Below are 21,656 nucleotides of genomic sequence, written 5' to 3'. Positions count from 1 at the left end.
AGACAGATAATGAATGGAGTAGGGATGGAGAGGGAGGGATGTGAGAGAGGGAGATGTGGTGGATGAATGAATGGATAATCAGAGAGGAGGTCTGGGTTTTGTGTCCATCGCACAGAGTCACCATTGTTTTCCTCTCATTTAGCTGTAATTGATGTGCAGCTATTCATTACTCTTGCCCATTCATTATGCTAGCTGATGGCTGAACACACTCACACACACACACACACACACACACACACACACACACACACACACACACACACACACACACACTGAATCGGATGTCATAGTTTAGTTCTTGCATTCATTAGAAAAATAATTATAGGCACATTAACACAACTCTTATTGATCCGTGTCCAGATGTCGCTGGGTTTCCACATGAGAGCTCCAATAAGTTTTATGCGAATCAGGCAAAATGTTGAAAATGAGTGTCATTTGTCTCGGATACCTTCAGGACATGTTGTGCACACACACCCTCATGGTGACCCATCGTGCTGTAGGAGTGATTTGGGAACGATTTTCTCCGTCTGCGAGCTGCTGCAGATGCTCTAAAATTTTCAAGCATGTTTGATATTTTGGGGGGCACGGTGGCTTAGTGGTTAGCACGTTTGCCTCACACCTCCAGGGTTGTGGGTTCGATTCCCGCCTCTGCCTTGTGTGTGTGGAGTTTGCATGTTCTCCCCGTGCCTCGGGGGTTTCCTCCGGGTACTCCGGTTTCCTCCCCCGGTCCAAAGACATGCATGGTAGGTTGATTGGCGTCTCTGGAAAAATTGTCCATAGTGTGTGATTGCGAGAGTGAATGAGAGTGTGTGTGTGCCCTGTGATGGGTTGGCACTCCGTCCAGGGTGTATCCTGCCTTGATGCCCCATGACGCCTGAGATAGGCACAGGCTCCCCGTGACCCGAGGTAGTTCGGATAAGCGGTAGAAAATGAGTGAGAGCATGAAAAATAACACTCTCTGCTGTTTATAACAGTTTATAATCACACCCTCCAGTGTCACCCAAATGATGCTGAGGTTCCCTTTTGGTTCCTCTTAAGGTTTCTTCCTCTTCCATCTAAGGGAGTTTTTCCTCACCACAGTCACCTCAGTCACCTCAGTCTTGTTCATTGGGGATAAATACAAACACATTTAAATATAAGTCTAATATTAATCTTAAACTTCTTTCCCATCTTTTAAGGAACAGCCAGAATAAATACAAACATCGCATGATTCCTGAAAATGTACTCAATAGCGATAAATAGAGTAAATAAAGTTCTCTCGGCAGAACAGACAATCGTTTCTGCGTACATCTTTCCGTCTAATCCTTCATCCACATTGCTTCTGTAGAAAATGTCAAAAATGTCAAAAGAGCTAATATGACCAGGCTAGCTAGTTGATTTTGATAAAGACAGGTCTCTCATTTATTTATGCAAGAAAGCATGGTTTGTGCCTCAGGTATTGTTTGTCAGTGATCTCTTCAGTTAAATGAAGGTGTAAGCTGTGACCCTCTGAGTTATATTGTGCATACAATATAAAAGTACAGCGTTTTCAAAGGTCTTGTAACGTTGACCTACTGTATATGTATTTATTTATTTCGCATGTGGTAGCTTAGTGGTTAAAGTGTTGGGCTACCAATCGGAAGGTAGTGAGTTTGATCCCAGGTCCACCAAGCTGCCACTGTTGGGCCCCTGAGCAAGGCCCTTAACTCTCAATTGCTCAGCTGTATTTAAAAAAAAATGAGATAATGTAAGTTGCTCTGGATAAGGGCATCTACCAAATGCTGTCAATGTAAATGTATTTCATTTAAGGCATTTGGCAGACACCCTGACAGCAGTGGCAGCTTGGTGCTATTGTGATTTTAACATCTTTACCACTGAACTACCATCAGAATTTTTGCTGAGGCTTTTAACTCTTACTCCAGGGTTTGTACCTTAATACTCATAAACCTCTAATTCTACCCCAAGTTTAAACTGAAGAACACATGCTTTTTGATACTCAACCCTAATGCTTTGACTTTTAATAATTAAACATCTCTTATTTACACGCAGCAGTGCTTGGACCCCTAATGAGGCATGAACGTCACTCTCGCACCTACTGAGTTCTCATTCAGTGCCCAAGCAGAAGCTCCAGCCATCTGGGAATGTGTGTGACTTTCTCTGTGTCTTTGTGTGTCTGTGTGTGTGTGTTTGTGTGTGTGTTTGTGTGTAAATGTGTGTGACTAAAAACAGTAGAAAACAGTAGTGTATATAATGTGTTAAACTTCCTGCGGTGTGTCAGGTTGCTGTTTTTTCACAGTCTGACTTATTTCTCCTGCTGTTTTTTGTGACGCTTGTGAGAAAATCAAACTGAGAGAAAAAGTGTGTATTAACCTGTGTGTGTGTATGTGTGTGTGTGAGAGAGAGAGAGCGAAGGAAAGAGAGAGAGGTACAGTATAATTAGAGGTAACTGTGATATAAAGCATGACATATAATGTGTGTGTGTGTGTGTGTGTGTGTGTGTGTGTGTGTGTGTGTGTGTGTGTGTGTGTGTGAGAATGAGAGAGAAAGAGAGAGACCTGTCACTGTGGTAACAGTGTGTAATGGACGTGTTTTGTTGTTTGGACAGTGCCGAGTGTTAAGGTCAAATGAGGGTCAAATTCCATGCAGAGCCTCTGTCACACACACACACACACACACACACACACACACACCCATCACCCCTCACCCCTCACCCTTTACAGCAGGAGATATTATTCTCTCTTTTCTCCACACTATTAAAGATACATGTTTGTCCATTTTGACCTTCACTCCTCACCTTTAGTAAGGAATTTTTTCCAAAATACTCTCCAAAATGCTGATGTCTATGATCCCATGATAGGCCTTTGATAATCCCAGTTCTATCATATTTAAAACCGCATACAAGTTTTATTCGAATGCCGTTACTGGGGCCGTTTGAGGGCAGTGTTAGTTTTACTGACACACAGTGCGGTAAGGGATTGTGAGCTATTAATCTCTGGAGATTTGTACTCTTTCAGAGGCTCCCTTCATAAAAAAAGCTTTTATCCAAACCAACTCTGTCAGGGTTGATGGATGTCTACATGTGAGAGCTGACACAGAGCTTTTAACATCAAGACAGAGAGAAAGTCTGAAAGAGAAAAAACAAAAACATGCAGAAACAGAGAAAGAGTAATTTGATCTATTATTATTACTCTACTTTTTGTGGTTGTATTTACACACTAACCACAGTCACCTGACCAATTGGGTGTCATTAAATAAAAAAAGCCGAAATTGAATTGTACTGAAACAGAGAGAGAAAGAATTAAAATGAGATGAGAAACACAGCAAGAAGCTTACATGAGAAACGATATGAAAGTACGGAATGAGAATGAAAGTAAAAATGAAAGTAAGATATTATATAAGATCACACCAATGACTATACATATTAGTCATCAGTCAGTCATATGTATAACCTACATAGAAACCTTCAGAAGATGAAGCATTTATTTTGTAATAAAGGTCAGACTTGATACAGCACCACTGGAGCACAGAGGGTTAAGGGCTTTGCTCAAGGGCCCAACAATGGCAGCTTGGTGGTGCCGGGGCTTGAACTCTGATCCTCCAATCAACAATCAAGAGCCTTAAACGCTTGTGCCACCACTTTCCCTTTTGAATAAATTTATGGTATTGATTCATTTCTATTTTAAGATTTTTTTCAATTCTTTTACTTTATGATGTGACTGAATGCTGCTCAGGGGCACGGTGGCTTAGTGGTTAGCACGTTCGCCTCACACCGCCAGGGTTGGGGTTCGATTCCCACCTCCACCTTGTGTGTGTGGAGTTTGCATGTTCTCCCCGTGCCTCGGGGGTTTCCTCCGGGTACTCCGGTTTCCTCCCCCGGTCCAAAGACATGCATGGTATGTTGATTGGCATCTCTGGAAAATTGTCCCTAGTGTGTGATTGCGTGAGTGAATGAGAGTGTGTGTGTGTGCCCTGCGATGGGTTGGCACTCCGTCCAGGGTGTATCCTGCCTTGATGCCCGATGACGCCTGAGATAGGCACAGGCTCCCTGTGAGCCGAGGTAGTTCGGATAAGCGGTAGAAGGTGAATGAATGCTGCTCAAATCATTCTTTCATTCATCTTTAGGTAGTGCTTTATCGTGATAAAGGTTACAGTTTCTTATTATGGGAACAGTGGGTGTGAGGCAGGAGACCCCAGTCCATCACAATGCACCATGAACACACACTAAAATGATAGCTAAAATATAGCTGTTGTTATTTCATGTGCTAAATACTGTATAATCTTAGCATCTCTGCAGGTACTAACACTGACATTGTCTCTATCTAGTAAGACATGTTTGAGGACTATTGACTCATCTGTTTGTGTCTCAGTTGTTTCACTGCAATGGGTTTCCCAGCATCCCTATCCACTGCTTTGTTTCAGGGAGTTTGTAATTCTCTGCTTTGTGAGCATGTCCAATTCTTCAGTATTGTCCGTCTCTGACTCAATATGCCTTTTGTTGTGGAACATACAGGCTCTTCACGCTGTGTTTTCGTGTTTTCATTCTGGTCAGGGGGAAGGAGACAGGGATTAAACATCTCAGTGCAATACATCAGAGTCACTACAGTGTTTCAGACAAAGTGTACAACCTTAAACGGCTGTGTTTAGTCCACAAGAGGATGGTCTATATATGTGTGCTTGCTTGTGATTGCATGGGTTTAGGATTCTAATTCAAATGTTTTTTTAATTTTGTGATGTATACTTGTATCATCCATCCATCCAACTATCCATCCATCCGTCCATCCATCCGTTTATCCATCCATCCATACATCCATACATCCATCCTTCTATCCATCCAGCTATCCATTGCTACAAACATACATACCTACATACATACATACATACATACATACATACATACATACATACATACATACATAAATGTAACTAAAATTGGGACATATCCATCCATCCATCCATCCATCCATCCATCCATCCATCCATCCATCCATCCATCCATCTGTCCATCCCTTATTTAACCACCTTCATTCCACACTCTGTACCATAGCTCAGGCTGATTAAAAGGCTTTAATCTATTAAACATTATATCTATCTATCCATTCATCCATTCATCCATCGAGCTATCTCTCCATCGAGCTATAGTCTCTATTCCTCTAGGCATCATTTAATCCCTCCACCTGACCTTAACTCTCTACCACTTTACATCTATACACCTCTCCATTCAGCTCTATCCATTCTGTCCTGGGAAAATGCCAGTTACAGCAGAATGCCACATATTGTGGCACTTAATCTTTTGTCAGCTGAGAAATCTTTGTCTTCCAGTAGAGGTTTATATTTCTGTCTTTTGTTCCTTCCTGCCTTTCTGTTGGCTTAAACAGCCGGAATGTTGCATCATGCTGAGGTCTCATGTAAGGGAAATCTGCCCAAATTGCTTCCATTAGTGTATAAAATTGCCTGACTAACAGTCAAATCTGGTAAACAAATGTGCATGGAACACCGAGGCTGTTTATAACACTTCATTAGCGTTTTGGATAGAGATATGATGGAAATTGCATGTAAATGACTAATGATGATACCTGAAGGCATTTAAGAGCTGTACCATGTCACTAAGGTTGGTCATTTCTTATGATCAATAATAATGAAGATAACCGAACCAGATGGGCATTTTTTAAAAAAGAAAGAAAGAAAGATGGATGGATGGAAAGATGGATGGATGGATGGAGTTGACCTAAATACAGATGTGACAAGTAGATGCTGGCACAGATTGGCACACTGACACTAGCAATAAATTACAATAATACTGACATTTATTAAGGTACCTGATAATGACACTTACACTAATAATGACAGTGGCATTGATGCTGGTGCTCATAGTGACAGTTACTGCGACTGACACTGATAATGATACTGACATTAACACTAACGCTGACGGACACTGACACTGATACTAACAGTAACACTGAGATTGACAATAAAAATAATACTGAAACTCACAATGAACATGATACACTGACATAAACACAGACAAAGATACTGACACTAATACTAACAGAAACACTGACACAGATACAGACACTGGTACTAACAGTAACACTGACACTGATACTCGCAGTAACGCTGACACTAACTGTTACTGATATAACACTACACTAACAGTGACTATGATACTGTAACTAACACTGACAATGATATACTGACACTGATATTCTCAGTAACACTTTCAATGATACTGACACTGATTCTAACACTGACAATGATACTGACACTGATTCTAACACTGACAATGACAATGATACTGACACTGATTCTGACACTGACAATGACAATGACAATGACAATGATACTGACACTGATACTGACAATGACAATGATACTGACACTGATTCTAACAATGACAATGATACTGACACTGATTCTAACACTGACAATGACAATGATACTGACACTGATTCTAACACTGACAATGACAATGATACTGACACTGATTCTAACACTGACACTGACAATGATACTGACACTGATTCTGACACTGACAATGATATACTGACACTGATACTGACAATGACAATGATACTGACACTGATTCTGACACTGACAATGATATACTGACACTGATTCTAACACTGACAATGACAATGATACTGACACTGATTCTAACACTGACAATGACAATGATACTGACACTGATTCTAACACTGACAATGACACTGACACTGATTCTAACACTGACACTGACAATGACAATGATACTGACACTGATTCTAACACTGACAATGACAGTGAAACTGATACTGATACTAACAGTAACGCTGACACTGACAATGATACTGACACTGATACTAAGAGTAACAATGACAATGATACTGACACTGATACTAACAGTAACACTGATACTGACACTGATACTAACAGTAACGCTGACACTGACAATGATACTGACACTGATACTAACAGTAACGCTGACACGGACAATGATACTGACACTGATACTAAGAGTAACAATGACAATGATACTGACACTGATACTAAGAGTAACAATGACAATGATACTGACACTGATACTAACAGTAACACTGATACTGACACTGATACTAACAGTAACGCTGACACGGACAATGATACTGACACTGATACTAACAGTAACGCTGACACGGACAATGATACTGACACTGATACTAACAGTAACACTGATACTGGCACTGATACTAACAGTAACGCTGACACTGACAATGATACTGACACTGATACTAACAGTAACGCTGACACGGACAATGATACTGACACTGATTCTAACACTGACAATGACAGTGAAACTGATACTGATACTAACAGTAACGCTGACACTGACAATGATACTGACACTGATACTAAGAGTAACAATGACATTGATACTGACACTGATACTAACAGTAACACTGATACTGACACTGATACTAACAGTAACGCTGACACTGACAATGATACTGACACTGATACTAAGAGTAACACTGATACTGACAATGATACTGACACTGATACTAACAGTAACACTGATACTGACACTGATACTAACAGTAATGCTGACACTGAATGATACTGACACTGATACTAAGAGTAACAATGACAATTATACTGACACTGATACTAACAGTAACACTGACCCTGACAATGATACTGACACTGATACTAACAGTAACACTGACACTGACAATGATACTGACACTGATACTAACAGTAACGCTGACACTGACAATGATACTGACACTGATACTAACAGTAACACTGATACTGACAATGATACTGACACTGATACTAACAGTAACACTGATACTGACACTGATACTAACAGTAACACTGATACTGACACTGATACTAACAGTAATGCTGACACTGAATGATACTGACACTGATACTAAGAGTAACAATGACAATTATACTGACACTGATACTAACAGTAACACTGACACTGACAATGATACTGACACTGATACTAACAGTAACACTGATACTGACACTGATACTAACAGTAACACTGATACTGACACTGATACTAACAGTAATGCTGACACTGAATGATACTGACACTGATACTAAGAGTAACAATGACAATTATACTGACACTGATACTAACAGTAACACTGACCCTGACAATGATACTGACACTGATACTAAGAGTAACAATGATACTGACAACGATACTCACACTGATACTCACGGTAACACTGGCAATGACACTGATGCTAACTGTTGCTGATATACTAACAGTGACTATTATACTGAAACTAACAATAACAATGACACACTGACACTACACTGACAAAGATAATGATCCTGACACCCACTCATACTGATCACATAGTGACATACTCACAGGGAATTATCCTGGCTTGTGTTGCCAAGTTATAAAACATGCCATTTGTGTTTGTTGCATGTTAGTATTTAGCTTTAGTTTAGTTTTTTGTGTTCCCTGATCACATGCAGGATCTGTTTTGTGTCAGTGAATACACACTTTTTTGTTTCTGTGTGCTGATCACAAATAAACACACGACTAAAACCAGAGAAACACAAGACTTAAATCAAACGGTTCCAGATTAGCCTTTTAAACTGCACAGTTGTGTCATTTGAGAGGTATGATTTTTCTTTGCGCTTCGCTTCACAGCTGATGAAGGATTTATTTTATTTGTGTGCTAATTATAAATTTTCCTACATGCCCTATCCTTAACGAGTGCTGTGTAAGTAAGCGTTGCGGTTAGTGGAGTGATTTAGGACAAGTGCTGTTTGTAAATAAGCATGTCGGGCAGTGCGGTGATTTGAGGCGTGTGCTGTGTGAGCTACATTCAGGATAATGAGTTACATATTCAGAATGTGAGGAATGCAGTAAGTTGTTTTGGTAGCTGGAGAAGCGGATTATGGTCTGTTATCCTGCCTGTGTATAAGGTCTGTCTGTTTTGCTGTCTGAGTATGGTATAGATTTTAATAAGAAGATTGTTTCTATTGGTTAATTAGACTATTTGTTAATTATTAAGGAGCGTCATCATTTTTGCACCAATGACTGCCTACCTGAAAACGGTTTGTATGTTTGTAACTTCATGTCCTATTAATTTTTTTTTTTTTGCAAAGCTCTGGATTTTTGCAATGGATTTGATTCAGTTTTGAGGGTTGTTAGGGCTTTTTGTTGTTGGAGGTAGTGAGTGTGTTCTGCTTTCTGCTGTAGCACAAGACTTGTGGAAGAAGCGTGGCCAAAAGTCAGAAGGTTCATATGGAAATATAGCGATAATGACATTTAATGTTTAATTTTTAGGTTGTGTTAAGATTGACTCAGTGTCATTAAGATGACTCAGTGACTCAAACCTTTCTCTCTCTCTTTGCAGGCGACATCACACAGAAGGGCTATGAAAAGAAGAGAGGAAAGCTACTCGCACCCTACATACCACAGATGCAAGGTAAAACCTTTATGCTCATTACCTTACTTCATGATTTTAGAAGTGCTTTGGAGTGCCACATGGAACAAGCTCCTTAAATGCTCCTGTTTTTTTCAACTAGCGTGCAGGTTGAGGCGCAGGTACCAAAATTAGACGACGCTGATGTTGTCAGTCCTAATTGATCTGAGCAAAAGAAAAGTTTGTAAGAAAAGTCTCTGCTGTTGCCTCCACTATTCAAGGTCAGGGTTTCCCGCAGAAAATTTTTTAGTTACGGCGGTAGGGTTGGGCGGGTAGGCAGGGCTTCCTTGAGAGATAGACCACAGATTCTGTACTACTGTACATTTAACAATTATTAAAAACAGGCACGTGCAACCTAGCTAGCAGGTGAAGAACTCAAACAACAAAATCACCAGCTAACTTACTTTAAATTTGCAAGAACTATAGACTAATATAATAACAGGCTTAAATAAACCCAAAACATAAGTCCACTTACAGTTCTCACGGACATGCGTTTTATCAACTAGCTAGTTTTCCTCCAGACAGTGATGGACCACGTCTGTCTCTCATTTCGGCCGTGTGGCGTGCGTGCCCGCTTGCGGTGTGAAGCGCGTCCGCGCTGTTCTTCGAGATGCACTTGACGGCCTTTTGTGCAGCGGATTTTAGTTTTTTGGACGACCTTAGTTAAGGCGGTAGGGTTTCCCAGCTTAGGCGGGCCACCTGAACTGAAAAGTGCTGCGGGAAACCCTGAAGGTACCAACAAATAGCCTACACCTTTCGATCGAAGTAGGCATGGCGGCATGTAGGCAAGGCATCACTTAGGTACTGTGTAGCAATTAATTTTCCATTCAGTGCTTTATAGGGCAATAGTAGTATTTTATAATCAATGTGAAATTTGTGTCTGACAAAATGTCACCAAGTTCTTTGACCAGTGTATTGGCTGTGATTTTCTGCCCTAACATGACACATAAAATTATTATTTGAGTCTAGTTAGTGGTTGTTTTATTCCTTATTACCTTCATACACACTACTATTTTTTCGAAAAATGTTTTTTCGACCTTCCGAAAGCTTCTTGAAGCACGTTTTAAGAACACATGCAGGCTTTAATTCTCAGTTTAAACACAGGTTACATCTCTCATTTTTTTTACAGACTGTTGTGCCGACCTTGAGGTGAGAACGGACAGAGTGCCTTTTACTGTGGCAGTGTGTCACTGCTGTAATTTCATTAAGGCTGTCTGACCCTGTCACATACACTTTATGTTAATGGAACCTCTCTCTCTCTCTCTCTCTCTCTCTCTCTTTCTCTCTCTTTCTCTCTCTCTCTGTCTCTCTCTTCGTCTTTCTCTCCTGGAGGATGAGAGCAGATGTTATCTGCATCACAGAGCAGAAATCAGCCTGATGATGAGTCAGATTTTTAATGATGTGCAGACAGAGATGTTCTGCTTTGCTTGAGCACATTTTAGCATTTGCAGGACTCTATTATACAAAATTCATCTCGTCAGCTCTTTATGCAGCCATTCACGAGCATGTTAAAGGAGCAATAGAGCAGAGAAACGCTAACGTTAAAGCTTGGGGTCCTTAGCCTGTTATTAAACTCTTACTATTCTCATTTTCAGCAAGCACTTATGCTAGTCAGGGGCAATGTAATAATTCGAGGCATAGCCTGTCCAACTGCTGTCAAGATTTTGGTTGGTAGGTGGAAAAACAGGAGAACTGGCAGCAAACCCAGATGAACACAGAGAGAATGTGAAACTCCACACATACATTAACCTGTGCTCAGAAATAATGTAATAAGCTTTGGGCTCAGTTTTGAGCTTTTTTTTAACCCTAGTACAAAAGTATACAGTACATATTGACTCAAATGTCCACTTGTTCCCAATCACCCTGAATGTTATCACTTTGTCTAAAGTCTTTAGTACAGCACTCAAGGTGCAAAGGTAAAGTTTATGCTAATATTAAATACCTGCCTCATGCTACACCCAGTTTCTTCGATTCTTATCTAGTTTATGAAAGTCTTAATCGCGAATATTACAAAATTTCACAATATAGATTGTGACACTATATGTGTGTATTTATGTTTGATTGAGGCAGCCATCTTGGATAGCATGGAATTGGGTATTATTCCACCCCACCCTGCTTCCCAAAGTTTAGTTTTATTTTAAGCATTGAAAATTGAACAGACAGTAGTGTATAACCAAACTACATACAATACTGTGTATGTATATTAAAATGGCCAATGGTCTGCATATGTCTGAGCAACAGGCTACAGGTTTTCTGTAACTCCGAACCCACAGGATGAGATCGATATCCGAGTGCATCGCTTCTATCATAATAATCCCTGCTGTGCACATTAAACTCTCCATGGGGACAGAAGAAGTCCTTTTTCATGTATATTTTTAGCTGCAGCCTGAAGGATCCACATGAATATTTTATGAGAATCTCGGACTTACGGTTTGGTCATCACAGCGGAAATCAGGCTCCTGTTTTCAAATGTGCCACATGTTGCAGACATAATGGGATCCGTCTGTATTAGTTCAGGCATTATTTCTCTTTTCCAGAAGCTTCTTGGAAGCTATTTCTTATGTGACTTACCATATTTGATATCAGTCAAGCCTCTGTCATCTGTAGAGGTGTTGAGAGTCTGAGTAAGAATTTGTCAGGCTGAGACACACTCAGCTCATGCGAAACCCAGAACACCGTCATAAAGACTGATAGATTAATGGAACGGCTGATACAAGCTCATTCTAAAACTATTGGAACGGCAATTTCATTTTTTTTTTTTTATTTAATTTATTTGCTGTAGACTTTTACTGAACACTTTTGGGTTGGAGATCAAATGATGAAAGTGTGAAAAGAGCTTAGAATTTCAGTTTATAGTTTCATAAAACAGCATATTTTGTATCAGATCACCCAATTTTTAGGCGAAGGAATATATTAGTACGTGTGACTAACACTCGTTTTTTGTTACCCTGTTCGATCGGTTGCTTAAACAATAAATAGCTCAGAACATCTAATTTTGTGTTTATCCGTTTGTTTTAACCCGTAAAGACCACAATTTTTGCTCAAAGAGCTGTCTATAGGAGAAAAGTAAACCAATTTGAACCTGAGTAAAGAGGAAAAAACAACAATTTGGGATATATAAGTATTGAGAGAGAGAGACAGACAGACAGATAGACAGATACTGCACACAAAACCCACATCCTCTTCCTGTTAGATTTTAAGAAAAATTGCTTTAAGCACTTTAAGCATAACTACATAGGTTCCAAGACACATAGTTAAATAGAAAGGAAGAAAGACAGACGAAGGCAGAAGGATACATAGATGGGTGAAGAGATAAATGGATGGATGCATGAAAGCATAACTAGGTACTGTACATACAATGACAATTGCACAGTAAAATTGAAAGAAAGAAAGAAAGAAAGAAAGAAAGAAAGAAAGAAAGAAACATATTTATACTGCAATAATCTAGTATGTCCTTGGTTTTCTGGTGATAACAGAGCTTGCAAAACACATTTATTACCATGGACTATTGTCTCCAAAGTCAAAATACTGCACCATACAAACTGCACCCTTCCAGAAAATACAGCTGAGCAGAGAACAGGAGGAGTTTCTAAGCAAATAAGTACATCAGCAATTTCTTATGAAAGTCAGATCACTTATGAAGGACAGCTTCTTAATTATGTTAAATCTTTTTTATTTTCCAAACTTACTTTAAATCTAAAACTACCAGATTAAATGTTCATGATACTGTCAGATAAAGAGCATGGTGTTTGATAGAACATGTTTGTTTCTGGTGTTTGATGGAGATTTTGGAATGGAACGTTTTTTGGGGTGTTTGTTGTGATCAGTGGAAAATATGAGTGTTGGTGGTGTTTAATGAGAAGTATTGGTGTATTGATGGTATATGTTGGTTTCAGAATGGGGAATGGTATTAAGAATGTTAATGTTAATGTATGAGTGTGTTTGATGAATAATACTGAAGTTTGATGCTGCATATTGGTATTGGTATATATATTGTTAAGTGGTATTTAAAGGAGAATGTTGGCATTTGATAGTGAATATTAGCATTCATTGATGTTTACAGAGGGGGGCACGGTGGCTTAGTGGTTAGCACGTTCGCCTCACACCTCCAGGGTTGGGGGTTCGATTCCCACCTCCGCCTTGTGTGTGTGGAGTTTGCATGTTCTCCCCGTGCCTCGGGGGTTTCCTCCGGGTACTCCGGTTTCCTCCCCGGTCCAAAGACATGCATGGTAGGTTGATTGGCATCTCTGGAAAATTGTCCGTAGTGTGTGATTGTGTGAGTGAATGAGAGTGTGTGTGTGCCCTGTGATGGGTTGGCACTCCGTCCAGGGTGTATCCTGCCTTGATGCCCGATGACGCCTGAGATAGGCACAGGCTCCCCGTGACCAGAGGTAGTTCGGATAAGCGGTAGAAAATGAGTGAGTGAGTGAGTGAGTGAGTGAGTGAGTGATGTTTACAGGGGAATGTTGTTATTTATTGCTAAATATTGGTATTCACTTAGAAATCGGCATTTAAAGGTTAATGTTGGTATGTGGTTACCAATCGGAAGGTTTTGCAAGGCCCTTAACCCTCAGTTGTATTAAAAAAATGAGATAAAAATGTAAGTCGCTCCGGATAAGGGCGTTTGCTAAATGCTGTAAATGTGTTTAATTGTTTATATTTAAAATTGTATTGGTGTTTGTTGGTATTTGGTCTTTGATAAATATTGGTATTCTTTGATGTTTGTATTTAAATATTGGTGGAAAATTATGTTATTTAATGGTGTAATTTATTGTGTTTGAATGAAAATGGTGTTTAATGATGAATAGTAGTATTAATTGGTGTTTACAGGAGTATCTTGGTATTTAATGGTGAATAGTGTTCATTGATGTGGAGAATGATGGTGATTAATAGTGAGTGGTGATACTTATTGATGTTTAGAGGAGAATATTGTCTTTTATTGGTTAATGTTAGCGTTTATTGGTGTCCAAAGAAGAATATTATTATTCAGTGGTGAATATTGGTACACATCGGTATCTGCAGGTGAGTATTGGTATGTGGGAATAGGGGAATGTTGGTAATTATTGGAGAATGGTATTCTCTAGTGGTTTTGGTTGAGAGTGTTAATGGAGAATAGATTTGCATTAAGGATAATACTGGTGTTTGGTGTTGGCCTTAATTTAAGAATGTTGTTGGGCCAAAGGAGAAATTTGGTGTTTCACATTGAACAATTATAATTATTATTTAATGGAACATTCTGGAATTGATGACTGTTAGTACTTCATGTTAATCCATATAGAGAATACCGGTGTTTGTTGTGTTTTGGAGAATATTGGTGTTTAGATAATGTTAGTGTTTGTTGAGCTTCAAAGTGAAAAAAATATGACTCTATACTTACTGTTTAAGGTGTAAATACTGGTGTTGGCAAGCTAAAAAAAAGTAGCACAAATGAAAATCTAGTAGCACACACAAGAGCACTATTGAAAGCATGTTTATTGTTCAGAGATGACTATTACATTATATTAGCAAGCCTAATGACTGGCTGTCCTTTTTCAGATAAGCTAACGCCGGAGCTAAATGGCAGTAAGTGGTGAAATGGGCTCATTGTCTTCACATGAGGTTTTAAAGAAGAAATGATCAACTTTTATTTTTTTTCACCCTTACTAAGACAGGAAATGAGTTGCTAAACGAAGAGGTGCTATGCAGGTTAAAGCAGCCGCTGCTTTGTGTTAATTACTGATTGAATATGAGCACGGCTTTATGAATCTGCTGAAGGCAGTTGCAACTTGATTACATAAGTGTTTTTCCAGGAACTTAGTGATTCTGCCCACTTTATTGAATTAGGCAAGCGTTTAACTTCATGGGTCAGAAATTAGTTGTGAATTTCTCTTCTCTCACAGTGAGTTAGTGATATAAACAAGACAATCTGCAGTGTTGAGCCGAGTCATGATGAATATTGGTTTAGAGAAACGACATGATATGGTTAATTGCTGTGCTAAGTAGAACTGAACATGGCATTTTTGAACCTGAATCACCAGACTAGACATATTTCTGTATTAATCGAATAATAAACAAAAAATTGATATTCTTTAATTATACTCGTCTGTTACATCTTATCACTCCCAGACACAGAAAATCACACACAATTACCTTAACGTAAGAATGTCCTAATGAAGTATTTGACCTTTCCTGAGTCAACTGAAAGAGTTTAGGTTTTAAAAAGTCTCCTTTACCTCCAACTGAATGGTTTTCTTCAGTAACATGGCAGGCTTAAGCGCTATTCAGCAGGTTTTTCTTACCAGGGCACTTGGGCTTAACGGTGGGGTGGTTGCTAGGAGACATCTAGAAAGAGGCTAAATGATTCCTTGTGGAAATATTTTTGTCTCTCTGAGAAGAAAGGGTTAATCGCACTGGGTTAGCAATGATCTGATGAAACCTTTTCAAGCTTAACTCCAGGTGATAAAATCATCTAAAATCTGGGCTTGGCAAGGATGATGTGTATTTCTATGAACTGAGGTGGAATTTAAAATGCCAAATAAAATAAGTACAGTAAAATTAAGTGGCAAATGCAAACGAAGGAGTGGAATAAAAAATGAAATGCCACAATCTATATTTGTACCTGTATATCGTCGCTGTCTGGCGGAATCCTCATATCTACAAAACCATTATTTTTCAGGAAATTTAAAAAACGCCATACCTTATCTGCAATGCACAGGGTTTAGTCCGCGTTGCAGTGGATTGTCTTGTGCTAAATTCCTGTCCTCAGACGAGCACCAGAACTAGCGGGGGTCAAGATTTTTTTTTCTTTGAGCCCAGTGTTTTGAAGACATTTACCTCAGAAGATGTATTGATTTGGGGGGCACGGTGGCTTAGTGGTTAGCACGTTCGCCTCACACCTCCAGGGTCGGGGTTCGATTCCCGCCTCCACCTTGTGTGTGTGGAGTTTGCATGTTCTCCCCGTGCCTCGGGGGTTTCCTCCGGGTACTCCGGTTTCCTCCCCCGGTCCAAAGACATGCATGGTAGGTTGATTGGCATCTCTGGAAAATTGTCCCTAGTGTGTGATTGCGTGAGTGAATGAGAGTGTGTGTGTGTGCCCTGCGATGGGATGGCACTCTGTCCAGGGTGTATCCTGCCTTGATGCCCAATGACGCCTGAGATAGGCACAGGCTCCCCGTGACCCGAGGTAGTTCGGATAAGCGGTAGAAAATGAATGAATGAATGAATGAATGGATGTGTTGATTTGTTGCGACTCTTCTTGAGGAGAAATATGCCACGAAGCTCTCCCGCGGAATGAAGAAGAGGTGGACAGTTGAAGTGTCCAATGGAGTTATGAGATTTGCGCTCAAGCTATTTTCAAGACTTTAGATTGGTTAATAACTTGTAAAAATAACAGACCCACGTGGGCACTGACCAATAGCATCGATATGTGAAAAAATATGAAATTGACAAAATTTGGACATACGAGGTTTCCGCCCGACAGCAACGATATGTATAATGTCCCAGATACTAGTCTCTGTACCTGTATTTGGCATTAAAGGTGGGGTGCATGATGTTTGAAAGCCAATGTTGACATTTGAAATCACCTAAACAAACACGCCCCTAACCCAAATGGGGAAAAACATGAGTAGTATTTTATCTGGTTCTACACCATTCTATCTGATATTAGCTGCATTAATTCACTTTCTAGCTGGTTTGTATTGTAGTTAGCGCAGTAACCGTTTTAGCTAATGCTTGAGAGATTAGACGGGGTATGAAGATTTGACACCCGAGAAGTGCAATAGTTTAGAGTTTTATTAGTCCTGATATAAATGAACTACATATGCAAACAGTTTCATAAGTAATTTCATTTCGTTCTTGAATAAATCATTTTTATTACTACGATTACCACATGTGACTCTGAAAGCTAGTAAGTCGTTATTTTTTTGCCTTCTATGTATTCTATTTGATGGATTTACGTTGTCAGGGAAGCCGAGGTTGCGATGAGGTTAAAGGTCAAAAAGAAATGGCTGCCCAAAAACTAATGTGGAAATGAGTTAAACAGCCTGATGTTGCTTTGGCTTTGGAAGGAAACATTATCATTACTTTGACAGCCAGTAAGAAGTGTCTCTGATGTTTTAACATGGAAATTAGATAAGACATATTGGCACGTTCTTTATCTAGTATTTAACACTTAGATAAAGAGATATTTATAGCTTGGATTTCTGAGTCTAGTAGTGTAGCATCTGCACCATAACAGTTTTTAACCTGTGATCTATATAACAAAACATTAATATTTTGTATTAATATAATATTGAGCAAATGACTTTACACACAACAAAAATTCTCTTAAAAAATTCAGTTTCTAAATTTTTATTTTTCAGGTTGTCTTTATTATTATTATTATTATTATTATTATTATTATTATTGTCCTTTTATTATTTAATTCTACTTCTCTTCTATTTTATATATTTATTTATTTAAATGTATTTATTTTAATGAATTTTTTAGAAAATTTGCTTCATTATCCTCTAGAGATGATGTGTATTAAGTAGATTTAATGTAATATTGCATTCTACAAATAAATAAATAAGATGCCTAAGACTTTCACACTGTATTGAATACAGGTATGTTATTTCTTTTTTTTAATCTTTATATTTCCAGAAATCATTTTTAAAATGTACATAATATAATTTTCCTTTTTGTAAAACATAAAACGTGGCAAGCCGCGGTTACTCCTTCATCCCGAGCTTCATGGAATTGCATAACAGTTTTGCAGTGTGACTCATCATATTGTAAAGGGTAAAGGGAATACATTTAAAGGACTGAGGAACCATCCTGACCTTGCGTGCCCTGTTATTTGAGGTTTAAGCGAAAGGATGTTTGAGATGTTTTAGTGGCCCGTAGCAGCACTTATCCTCACATTGCCTCAGAAAGCTGACCAGAGTCTCGGCTGCCTCTGCGCCTGCTGATGTCATTTTTCTGTGGTGGGTTTACTGCTCATTTTGTGTGGGTGAGCGTACGCCCTATGTTTAGCCACTTCTGGTTTTTCACATTTGCCTGGTCAGTCTGGTCTAGTGATATGCATTGTTTTCTGTATTTTTATAATTGCTTGCGATGTCCCAAATGTCTGTGGTTATAAGCTGAGATTGAACCCAAATGTTCAACTTTGTCAAGAATAGCAGTGGGTGAATGTGTCATTTAGGCCTGTTTACATTCTAATATATTTCTTTAATTCAATTCAATTCAAGTTTATTTGTATAGCGCTTTTAACAATTGACATTGTCACAAAGCAGCTTCACAGAACATAAACATAGAACAAAAGGTTAAAATAAAGAATAATATAAAGATTAATAGAATACAAAATTCAACAATAATATTAGATATATTCAAATGTGTTTGTATTTGTCCCCAATAAGCAAGTCTGAGAAAGAAAGTTAAGAGAAAGAGAACGTTATATCGCTTTTTGTTTCTTGTGTATACAGTAGCTGGCTAATAACCGGTTTTGCTAATGGCCGGTAGTTAGCTGATCGGCTAGTCAACAACGTCATTAGAAATCACACTCTGCTAATGCCTGACAGATAGCAGAGGCAATAATATGTTAAATAAAATGTAGAAATGTGTTACAGTTGACATATCTATACATTCATTTCAGTTAATTACACAACTATTTCAATCTGTAAACCTACGTAGCAAGTGTAACCAAACGATTTTTTTAAATCCCATGATTTTGATGGTGCCAATTTATTTTGCAACCTCTGTCCAAAAAGCGGTTAAATTATAGTGTATAGACACCTGTTATGGACATGCTTTCTGTGTTTCCTTACATTTTTTCAAGGATTAGCTTGTAAGCCTGTGTATTAATGGGGTCTCACAAGATTATGCAAGAAGTTTAAAACAAATAGCAGCAAACAAAATCTATCCAAACATCTAAAATCAATAAGGTAGGTCAAAAGGGTAATCCAAAGTCAAATTAGGGGTAAACACACACACACACACACACACACACACACGCACACACACTAAATCTTAATTGCTGAATCTCCTACTGCTCAGTGTCCAACTGGATATAGCATGTTGTCATGACACGGGACAGAAGCGGACCCAAATGCAGGATAGCTAAAACAAAAGGGATTTATTAACAAAAGCACAAAACAGGAACATGGACTCGAGACAGGACTAAAGAAAACTAAGACCACAGTAGATGTCGCGCTGCACGAGGCAACGTGGCACAGTTAAATACAAAAGATAATGGAGACACAATAAGGATCAGGTGTGGTGACAGGGAGGAGCAGACGAAGGCGGGGCAGACACGTGACGAGAAACGTAAACAAACGCACGTGGTCAGAGTCCGGGCAGAATCCTGACACATGTACATTATTTGTTTTGTTGTTATATTTACTCAGTTAAATCACTCCAGACTTTACTTTACTTTAAAGATCCATTACTCATCTACTAATACATAACATTAGTAGCTGATGGGATGTGGTAGCCTAGTGGTTAAGGTGTTGGACTTCTGATTGGAATGTCATGAGTTCAAATCCCAGGTCCACCAAGCTGCCACTGTTGAGCCCCTGAACAAGTCCCTTAACCTTCAATTGATCGTCTGTATGAATGAGATAAATGCAAGTTTACCTGGATAAGTGCATCTGCAAAATGCTGTGAATGTAACGTAATAAAATGTCTGGTAATCCAAACTGAAGATGCAGAAACTTTAACGATCTTCACATTTCTAATCCAACTGGCTTTTTTAAAGACAGACAAAATAATCTGGAGAAGTGAAACCCTTCTGTCTAACCCTTTGTGCAGTTTAGTTTTAGGAATCATTGGTCAGTCGATCTTTATTTCTAACCGTATAAGCCGAGCTCGGTGAGTCTGAGAGGTTTCTTCTTCATTCAGGCCGGGATTGATGAACCCCTGGAATTCTGCTTATGTCAGCGTGAAGGAGCTTTAGCTCCAGCACTGCAGCCATCTTTCTGACGTGTTCAGTGAGGGAGATTGATTAGAGGATGTAAAGCTGCTTGTGATCGAGCAAAGGAGTGAGGAGATTTCTAGAGTGTAGTGAAGACGTGGATTAGAAATGTTTTTATAGAAATTCTTTCGAAATATTTCATACCGGTGAGATATTTTGAGTCTAAACACAGAGTCATTCGGGGTTATTACCGTCAGGATTTTTGCAACAATTGCATTTATTGAAATTTGCCTTGATCAGTAATTTCTTGTTTCTAATTTCTTACATTAATAAAATTCCCAAATCAAACATCTTCATTTAGTTAAACGATAAAGATTTGAATTCCTCCCAAAATATGTATGCTTATATTGTAAATCACCCTAACCTTCAGTGAGCTGCTGCTGTAATCAAGATGATCATACTGAATATTCTGAATCCTTTAAACACACTTAGTATTCTTAGTTTTTATCTTTGTATGACTGCATACTATAATGGTTTCTAATGACCATAATCCAAATTTGATTGCTTCCCACTTTGAGTCTTATTCCTCTCTAGGTTTCTTACTCATGTCTTCTCAGGGAGTTTTTCCTTCCCATTGCTGCATTAAAATGTAATAAATATTTTATGATTCTAAGCTGGGGGCACGGTGGCTTAGTGGTTAGCACGTTCGCCTCACACCTCCAGGGTGTTGGGGTTCGATTCCCGCCTCCACCTTGTGTGTGTGGAGTTTGCATGTTCTCCCCGTGCCTCGGGGGTTTCCTCCGGGTACTCCGGTTTCCTCCCCCGGTCCAAAGACATGCATGGTAGGTTGATTGGCATCTCTGGAAAATTGTCCGTAGTGTGTGATTGTGTGAGTGAATGAGAGTGTGTGTGTGCCCTGCGATGGGTTGGCACTCCGTCCAGGGTGTATCCTGCCTTGATGCCCGATGACGCCTGAGATAGGCACAGGCTCCCCGTGACCCGAGGTAGTTCGGATAAGCGGTAGAAGATGAATGAATGAATGATTCTAAGCTCCAAGATAGGAACCTGTTACATTTACATTTCTGGAATTTAGCAGACGCCTTCATCATGAGTGACTTACATTATTATTTCAATTTATACAACTGAGCAATTAAGCGTTAAGGCCCTTGCTTAGGGGCCCAGCAGTGGCAGCTTGGTGGACCTGGGATTCGAACTCATGACGTTCCGATCAATAGTCCAACACCTTAACCACCGTCTTTAACACCTTTAACTGCTGTTATTTACTTCAGCACTAATCGGTCACTAGTATCAAAGTCACTTTGTATTGACATTTTGTATAATCATCACTTAAGTTCAGTAATCAGCAACAGCATTAAACAGTGTTTATACCATCA

The 21,656-nt window shown here is 39.1% G+C and overlaps 1 protein-coding gene across 4 annotated transcripts in view; it reads left to right on the top strand.

The window, feature by feature from the left end:
• The window catches only part of dip2a (disco-interacting protein 2 homolog A), a 131,678-nt gene that overhangs the window by 46,633 nt on the left and 63,389 nt on the right, over positions 1-21,656 (top strand). For all 4 annotated transcript variants that reach the window (XR_009648981.1, XM_060876995.1, XM_060876994.1 and 1 more), the window contains exon 2: positions 9,327-9,398. Coding sequence is in view for 3 of the 4 variants with exons in the window: in XM_060876995.1 (XP_060732978.1) it covers positions 9,327-9,398 (72 nt within the window). In the remaining variant the exon portion in view is untranslated. The remainder of the gene's footprint in view (positions 1-9,326; positions 9,399-21,656) is intronic.

The sequence above is a fragment of the Tachysurus vachellii genome, chromosome 8, assembly GCF_030014155.1.
Source record: "Tachysurus vachellii isolate PV-2020 chromosome 8, HZAU_Pvac_v1, whole genome shotgun sequence".
In the NCBI taxonomy this organism is placed as follows: Eukaryota; Metazoa; Chordata; class Actinopteri; order Siluriformes; family Bagridae; genus Tachysurus; species Tachysurus vachellii.
Note: the sequence above shows the minus strand (reverse complement) of the source record. Positions and strands in the feature narration are given on the sequence as shown.